The 9,130-nt window shown below is 34.4% G+C and overlaps 1 protein-coding gene across 2 annotated transcripts in view; it reads right to left on the minus strand.

Annotated features, from left to right (window-relative positions):
- Window positions 1–3,035: 3,035 nt before the first annotated feature.
- Window positions 3,036–9,130, minus strand: part of LOC102677920 — a 19,510-nt gene continuing 13,415 nt past the window's right edge. The window contains exons 11-18 of one of the 2 annotated variants that reach the window (XM_006613852.2): window positions 5,709–6,008; window positions 4,739–4,880; window positions 4,511–4,659; window positions 4,247–4,436; window positions 4,010–4,163; window positions 3,812–3,935; window positions 3,597–3,745; window positions 3,036–3,513 (exon numbers count right to left, since the gene is read on the minus strand). In XM_006613852.2, the coding sequence (XP_006613915.1) occupies window positions 3,325–3,513; window positions 3,597–3,745; window positions 3,812–3,935; window positions 4,010–4,163; window positions 4,247–4,436; window positions 4,511–4,659; window positions 4,739–4,880; window positions 5,709–6,008 (1,397 nt within the window). In that variant the 3' untranslated portion in view covers window positions 3,036–3,324. Of the gene's footprint in view, window positions 3,514–3,596; window positions 3,936–4,009; window positions 4,164–4,246; window positions 4,437–4,510; window positions 4,660–4,738; window positions 4,881–5,708; window positions 6,009–9,130 lie in introns of both variants that reach the window. The other variant, XM_031509575.1, reaches the window with a different exon arrangement.

Consider the following 9,130-nt stretch of genomic DNA (forward strand, 5'->3'; position numbering starts at 1 on the left):
CATCACAATATTTCGAGATTCTATGTTCGAAAGCTATGATTAAATTTGAAATAAAAATTGGAAATTAAATTTTAGAAGAGAAGCAAGAATATTTTTTGCACATCACGCGTTATAAATTTGTATATAGTATATATAGCAATGAAATCAAAAATTCTATTCGATTTAGAAAAATATTCTTATCGAGAAAATAATTTCCTGATTGTCCTATTTGATTTTTAATTTCATTTAATGACGATATATATTTTCTTTTTTTTCTCTATTTGATTTTATCTTTTGTGTACAAATTGATCAAATACTTATGAAAATACCAATGGAATTACATGCAATAATGGGGAAATTTATCAATAGAATAATGGTGGATTTTTCAACGATTATATATAATTACTATACCTCACTGTAATTGGAAAAGATAGAATTATTATATTTATAAGGAAACCGAGAAAACTGGTTTTTACTTGTTCTAAAACACAATTAGAAACTGAAGAAATTTTTAAAGAATCTCTGAAAATCAAACGCATGATTCAATTTAAATCCACCATTCCTTAAATTATTACCTTATTCAACGATTATAATAACGATCTTACACTTTACACGAGAGAATTATCTTCAACAATCACATGCATATCTGCTGCCTTATCGATTAAAATTTAACCTACGTGCTTACGAGCTAAGTTATTGTCCGTCTTGGAACATTTCCTAATATTATTTATTGTCTGCTCACACAGTATTGTCGGTTATTATTAAATTTTATATTATTCCTCGCTTACAACTACCTGTTGTCTGGATACTAAGGAAGACTTTTATCCTCTAACTTGTCAACGGGGATAAAAAGTGAGCATCTTGTTCGAGGAAAAAAAGAAAAAAAACAATCATTCGAATTATACTTGAAAGGGAGAGCAAAGCGTCTTAACTTTTGGAAGTAGCCTCGATTAGGTAGAGAAAAAGTGGAATTACCTATTTTTACCTATTGAATTGGTAAAATAAATTTTTTCGTCCAAACTAAGAAATAAAACTATCTAGAAAAATCTTCCTTACGAAATATCTATGAAAAAAATACGTCACGTAGAAAACAAGCGTATTCGTAACAAGATAAAAAAGTATCCTCAATGGAGGAAGACACGGATAAGAAAAATGGCGTCACGAAAAAACGAGGTCGATTATTGTCCTGACCAACAATACCGCTATTCTTATCGCTTAGAAAAAGTCTAAGTCAATTAGTAAGGCTCCTAGTTTTTTCTTCTCGTAAACAATATACATATCAAGTACAAAGTATTTTACTCGTTTTTTAAAAACTATGTTATCTTTTTCTCATCTCATCATCGGGTGCGGATCAAAAAAGTGCTGGTGCAGAGTATTGTCCCTAGAATTCAGTCAACATGTGTTTAATCTAACGTTTAAGCCTAGCCAGTGCGCTAATAAATTACTACAAGCAACGCTTCGTTATTTATATCTTTAGATACTCTTTTTTCCTCGTGCTTTGAATATATTTTTATTTCTAATAAATATATTCGGAGCAGAGAATTAGAATATTAAATACGTAAGCTTTAAACAAATAATTGCATTAATTATGAAATTAGAAAATTACGAATAAATTTAGATATAAATTTCCTTCCAATATTTAAAAAATTAAAATTTCTTTTCAATTGTAAAAAATCACTAAATAATTTTGTAATTTCGAATATTTGATAATTAATTATCAAACGATTAATTAGAAAAAGTTATCTAAAAAAAATTAAATTAAACTTTAGAAATGAATCAAATTCAGTTACCACAATTCTAATACTTACATATTCTATCTTACATACGTTTGTATGTTTCTCTGTCTATACTTATACACGTACTTTACATTATAATATACAGTTAATACACGCAACGCTAAACACGTATATGTATATTATAATTTATACCTACATTAACAAACATACATCTTAATTTAATATCGATAATATCGATCTATATTAATCTCTTATAGGTACACGAAACGTTTATTATAAGTGCACAAATGCATCTTATGCAGTATGTGCACAGAATTTCACTTACTTTGGGTGTGCGTTGATAAAACTCGTAAAAAAGTATCCACAATATTTTTCAATCTTTCATTTTTCTTACAAAAAAGAAAAAAACAAATCCTTTTAATCTGTACTCCTCTTATTTTTAGCTGTCACAGTTTCTAAATTCGTGATAGAGCAGAGAAACTTCTTCTTAATGTACAGCAAACGCACACCCCTTTGAAACGTGATTATCGACCACTTGGTGGCACGTACGCTGTTTTCCAAAAAAACAGATGGCGATAGAAAATTCTATTTTTTTATATTTTTTTTTCTTTTTCTTATTTTATTTTATCGCATCTGATGCGGAAATTTTGACTGTATTTGCTTCGCTTTTGTCTCTAATTTCGATGAGGAAATTTGCACAGTTTCGCTTAATAATTACATCGAGTTTTATCTTTAGAGTTTAGAAGCGGGCGTTGACTTTCTAGAAAATGGCGACGAGAGCTCGTTGTCTGAAGCTTTCTTCCTCCATAATATGTTTCCTCTTATTTCACCTTTACTTTTGCATTCTTATCTAAATTTCTTATTCGTAAGTGAGAGAAGATTTATTTAAAAATTGATCAACGTAGACAGGGAATCATCGATCGACTCGTCTAATTTAAGGTATGCAATAGAAATGGAAATAGGATGCAAAAATTTGTGATAAATCTTTATAAACCTATTGTCATAGAGTTTCGAAAAGATCACGAAATATTTTTGTTTAAATCTACGTCGATCAACTTCTCATCACATATTTGCACGTATCATCATATCAGATTTATCATCGTTTAGAAAGTTACGAGTTCGTAGTAAAAATACTCGTTGAAAGGAGAAAAGTTTTCACGTGGTTAAACAGAATACTTTGAACTCGAGGCATCTATCGTGATTGAGATCGTATTGTCTTCACAGAGAATGATAATCTTCTAAAGTATCACCAGTTGTACAACGTTTCAAAATATATTATTCAAAAGGGAATTTGTATCAAGTGAATTACGATTATTCTTCTTTTTGTAACAAAGTTGAATCCTTGGTAAGCTAATAGGTCAACGCAAACAGTTTGAATAATCGCGCCTATCTAAGTATATAATCACTAATATCTCGAAAATATCTTTCTTCGAAGATCTATAACGTAGTTCCTATAACTGTTTCTCAACTAAGCTTATTGTCGTTTAAATTATTGTCTTAATTAAATATCTCGATCTTAATTAAATCTCTCTCTTAATTAATTCTCTTCAGCGGGATGACTTCTTCGATTTATAAACGTCATCATCTTCGTGATTTTTACCTTTCGTGATTAACCCATACTTATTTCAGAATACTTGGCTATTTGATTCCGTATCCAGGGTACGTATTTTGGCACGTAAGCGTACACACCTGGCAATTTTGGGTGAGCGCACATTATACCCCAACTCACTATTCCACCGACAAACCATTTTTCCTTATCTTGTTCGTCCTGGCACAACAATGGACCTCCAGAATCGCCCTGTTGAAGAGATTGAAGAAGAAAATTCTATGAATAATTCTAGGAATAATTAAAATATTGAAAAAAATTTCAATCAAACTTACTTGACACGCGTCTTTTCCTCCATCCGGATATCCTGCACATATCATTCCTTCGGTGACGTTCATTTCCTTGTACGCGATCCAAAAATTGCACACTTTTCTGTTCAAAACCGGTACTTGAACTTCGTTCACAGCCAATTCATATTCAGAAGCTGTCGACAAACCGATCTGATTAGAATAATCACAATCGACTAATCTCAATATCTTTAGATACGTACTGTCGGTATCGTTTTTCTTGCCCCAACCAATCACAGTGCACAACGTTCCTGGTATTAATTGAGTATTGGCCGTTGGCAGACAGACTGGCCTTAAATGTTCGTGAAATTGAACTCGCTTTTCGAGCTGAAAATAATAATGTTCATCGAAATGCACACGTTTAATGATAGAAATGTAAAGTTCCTTTAATTATTGAATACCTGGAAAAGAGCCACGTCATTGTCCTGAGCGAAGCCTAAATTATATTCTGGATGGGGTACCACTCTCTTTACCTTCAACTTTTGGCCGAGATAAGTGTGTGAGTGTCTTCTGGTGATCCCCAACTGTATCGTCCATCCAGTTACGTCAGAGTAACTAGAAGTACAAACAAAATTCCATAACTTTCTTTCCAATTCAAATCCTACTCTTTTAATCGCAATTCTTGGAAATGATCTTACTTTCCCACGCAGTGAGAGGCTGTAAGGACCCACTGATCAGCGATCAGAACTCCGGCACAGTAAAAAATCTGCTCAGGTCCGCCAAGAAGAGCTGCAAGGAATGGCCAATCACCAGGAGCCGATTCCACACCCCCTACGATCCTCGTTTTCGCCCTCACGTTTCCATAAACTGTGTTTCTTCGTCCACAAGCTTGAACGAATATATCAAATATAATAATTAAAAAATTATTTAAAACGAGAATACATGGCGAGAAATAGCTATACCATATTTCGAACACGTCAATTCCGCAGTGGGATACGCCTCCTGATCCGTAATACATTCCTGAAATTCCTTCAGAAGATTGGTATGCTGACTCGTGTTCTCTCTTCGAGTGAGATTCATATCTTGCGCCAATCTGTACGAAAGTGCCACCCTGAAAAAACGTCCCGATGCATTCCTGTTGTTTCGATAAAATATCTAGTAAAATCGGCATTCTTTATATCGAGGCTTACGTATATCCGAGCATTGAGCAGATAGTTTTAGCGGAATTCGAATCCCAGTAAGGAATGCAAGCTGGCATAAACTTGCCCATCTCTGCGTGATAAACTTCTAACCTTCCCTCGCCCATGTCTCCGTTTCTTTGGCTTAATCTCACTGTTGAAATATCAGTAAAAAATTTTTATTTACTTGAACCGTAAAAAATAAAATAAAAGTTAAAAAGAAAGAGTTAAAAATTATTCGAACATTTTCTTTTTCTTTATTAATATTAACAAAGTTGTTTTTTTTTCTACTTGTCCAACCGACTCGTTTCATTATGATCTTACTAATCTAATTACAACAACTGTCTTGTAGCTCAATGATTTAACCCGCTTGTCTGACCACTATTGCCTTATCCCACTCGCCTCTTTCTTTTCTCACTTGTATCACTCGTTTATCACGATTTTCAAAGAGTCGGGCATTAAGAAAGTAATTAAAAGTTAAAAATTTACTTAATAAAGTTACTTCGAGTAATTACTTATTAAAATAGCTACGAATAATATTTATTCGTAATTATTATAGTTGATCCTCTTTTCACATATAACTTCGACCGTTTGCCATTATCATTTCCGATCATTATTATGTTTTGGACGGTAAATTATTGGAGTGATTTATCGAAATAAGTTTATTCGTAACTTCAACTATTAAATTTTGCCCCATCACTGCTTTCAAAACTTGTATACGTACTACGACAGATCTGCCCTACTTGTACTCTTGTACATATTCCACTCGTCTGATTACGATGCGATTAACCTACTTATCTGACCAGGATAAATCTTTTTTCGAGATTTATCTGCTCTACTTGCATCGTTGTAAATTCCCCTTTACAATTCAATTCTAAATTTCCAAAGATCGTATTCCTCCATCTTCTTTCTGATCCGTTCTTTAATCTATCGAAGGAAGGAGAAGAAAAGTTGGCAAACGAAAAGTTGGTGTCTTACTTACAGCAATATCGTTCGTCCTGACCCCAAGGACAGTCCATCACCCCGTCGCAGATGTGGTTCGCCGACATACATCTTTTCTCCCCGCAATGCAAGGGCGACTTGGAGACGGTGTTCTTCGCCAGGATGGGCTTCTTCACGATCTTGGTGGTGAAGGCAGAGGAGGATGAGGAGGGAGAGGAAGAGGCGGCGCACTCACCGCATCCAATCTCGTCGCTGTGATCCTCGCAATCCAAGTGGCCGTCGCATCGCCAGTCGACCGGAATGCATCTGGTCCCATCGCATTGGAACCCGCTGGTGCATACTGTGTACAACACGTTCACCAAGAAAAGGCTAACAAGTATTATTTTTTTTTTCTTACCTACAATGTACATTGGCTTCTTTCTTCGTTTCTATTAATTTTATTTCTCTCTCTTTTTTCTTTTTCCTTTTATTTCTATGTATTATCTCCTTTTTATCTGTTCCCTTTCCATTTTTTGTTCAAAATTTTCAAACTGCAGCACGAATGAGAAAAAAAAAAAGAAAAAGAAAAGAGAAAAATGAGAAAAATAGAGAATGATAAAATGAATTCCGATTCGGGCTTGGCTCATTGCGAATCCGTATTGTATTATTGTAGCTTTCGATCATTTTCGAACGTTTTTGCCTCGTAATAATTAATACGAGGATGAAATTAATTTTAAACCAAGTCCTTCGAGGTATTCTTGTTTCTTATAAATAAATTTAATTTTATTGTGCAATTTTATTTATTGCGCAAGATTTGTTCGAAATTGTTCGAATTGTTGTTCAATTATTATATAGAATGTATACAATCCCAGATAACAATTTAAACTGGTGATACATTTAAATTAGAAATAGCAGATTCACGCCGAGTATGAAAATGGAAAAGGAAGTTTCCATTTTAGAGAGAGAGTGAAATTTCTTTGTCTATTTGTCTTTAAGCAACCATGAATCTTTCCACCGCGTTTAAACATCGGTTCCCTCTTCGCAAAACGACGAAGACGTCATGTTCACGGCTGCTTTGATAAATGTTTATTCGCAGCGAGTGTATATCGCGTGACGCCAAAGCCCAAGATATATCTATATATGCGCCCCCCCCCCTCCCTTCTCGAAAAACGAACTCCATAAAGCAAACCACTGTCGAAAATCACGCGATCGTTTAATATAGATTTTGCAATTAAGATTCCATTAGCGGCGGGGACACGCGTGAATCCGCGACGTGAACTGGTGCGCGGTGATATGAATCGGGCATTTAATACACGGGAATTTTCTCGAAAATATAAAAATCGAGCTCCATTCTACTACGACGTAGAATTTCATTTACGGCCAATAGAATCTGATTCAGCCGTTTTAATCTAGTGTCAGATATATAATCTCTCAAATACATAAATAATGAAAAATTCGATACAAGTATAAATTTAGAATCATTGAAACGATAAGTAAAGTTATCGATGGGATTAGATCGTTTCTTTCGAAAATTCTTTTCGTTATTTCCACTCCTTGCTTTCTTCTAACTTTCCAATAACGTACGTTTCTTCGTTAAATATATATTGGACAATATACTAGATATATTAGATATATACTAGATATTTTCGCAGAATTATTCATTTTGGAAAGATGGAAGAATGGTTCGAGGAAGATGAAACTCTGTGTGTAAGTACACAATTTTATAAATGTGATGAAAAATCATAAAAAAAGAAAAATATTAAATTACACATTACATTCGAATACTTAATCCTTTAAATTTTATTCTTCAATTTTTCTTATTATTAACTCCAAAATTCTTTACAAATTTATCTTAAAAAAATCACCGTAATCAAACATAATAATAATTAAATATAATATATATAAAAAATATAATTAAATAATATATTAAATATTTTCGCAGAATTATTTATTTTGGAAAGATAGAAGAATGATTGAGGGAAAATGAAACTATATAAGTATACAATTTATAAATGTGATGAAAAATTAAACCACAAAAAAAAAAATTATAAAATTATATTCAAATACCTAATCCTTTAAATGTTACTCCTCAATTTTTCTTACCATTAACTCCAAAACTCTTCACCAACTTTTCTTAAAAAAAAAAATCACCGTGATCGAATATAATAATTTTTTTGGAATATGCGAAAACTTTAACCGAGGAAAGGGAGAACCTATTCGAAAGGGGAAAAAGAAGGGACTGAAAAAAAGTTCGTCTGTCGGCAAGAACTTTTTTTTTCGAACACTTTTCGCCCGTAAATTCTCGATGAATTGAGGGGGATGCTCGAAAAGGATTCGAAATTTCCACGATATTTCCATTCCCTGTCCAACGCAAACACAGGGAACGGATAAAAGGGACGTTGGAGGGACGTGTTGTTGCGCACGAAGGGAGAAAGGAAAGAAAACGACGTCGAGAGCGAGTTTAGAAATCGCGGCACGAGTGGAACGACGTCCTATAATCGGGACGCAATTTAATTTCAATTAACCGCGAACGCAAATGAATCGATTTATCAATCTTCGGATGCGAATCGATCCTCGATCTGCAACACACCGACCGATGTTCGACAGATCGATACAACCAAACTTTCCTGGCTCTTTCCTTCCCCCTCCCTCTCCCCCTCTCCCTTGGCACGATTCGATAATTGCACAGTGCACCCTAAGACCGTCGATCGTTTAATCTTTCCGGTTGTCGTCGGGACGGACGCCCGACCAAAATCAACTTTTACTACTGGCGCGGAGAAACAGACGCGGCAAGAAGTCGATCTCTCCTTTTGTTCGAATCCCTCCTCCCTTCGAAAGGGGAAATTTTATCGACTGTGAAAAGGAAGAGGGAATCGTTTCCTCTTTACGAGGAACGAGAATCATCGAGAGAGAGAAGGGAAAAAAAAAAAAAAGAAAGTCGTTTTGTATTTAATTTCATTTGCATATTTATCTACGATGTGCATTTTATATTTTTATATATATATATATTTCGATTTCGAATATCGAATAACTCGCGTTCAATGGACGAATGATTGGATTTTCACGTGAATTTTTTTCATTCTAAAAGAAATCCGTGTCTTTTAATTATAATATCTGTACATCCAATAAGTTGTAATTATAAAATTCCATTCCGTTTCGCTTTGTTTGAGCAGAAAAGTTTTTTAACAATCCGTCGTAACTTTTAACGACTGATGAATTTTATTCGATCCAAGTTGCGAATAACTCGATTTCTCTTCCTTTCTCTCTCTCTCTCTCTCTCTCGTTCAAGCTCGATCGACTCGAACACGGGAAACACGGCTTCATCGAATTACGTCTGGCCAACGGTGCGTAATTTCACTTGGTGGCCGGAAACCGAAGATCGCCTGTATATACGGGGCGATCGAACCAAGCTTAAAGGTCGTAGAGGGGGAGGGGGGCGATTAAACGGGGGGGGAGGACGATTAAGAAAACCGAATTGCGTCG

Source organism: Apis dorsata, unplaced genomic scaffold, assembly GCF_000469605.1.
Source record: "Apis dorsata unplaced genomic scaffold, Apis dorsata 1.3 scaffold_163, whole genome shotgun sequence".
In the NCBI taxonomy this organism is placed as follows: Eukaryota; Metazoa; Arthropoda; class Insecta; order Hymenoptera; family Apidae; genus Apis; species Apis dorsata.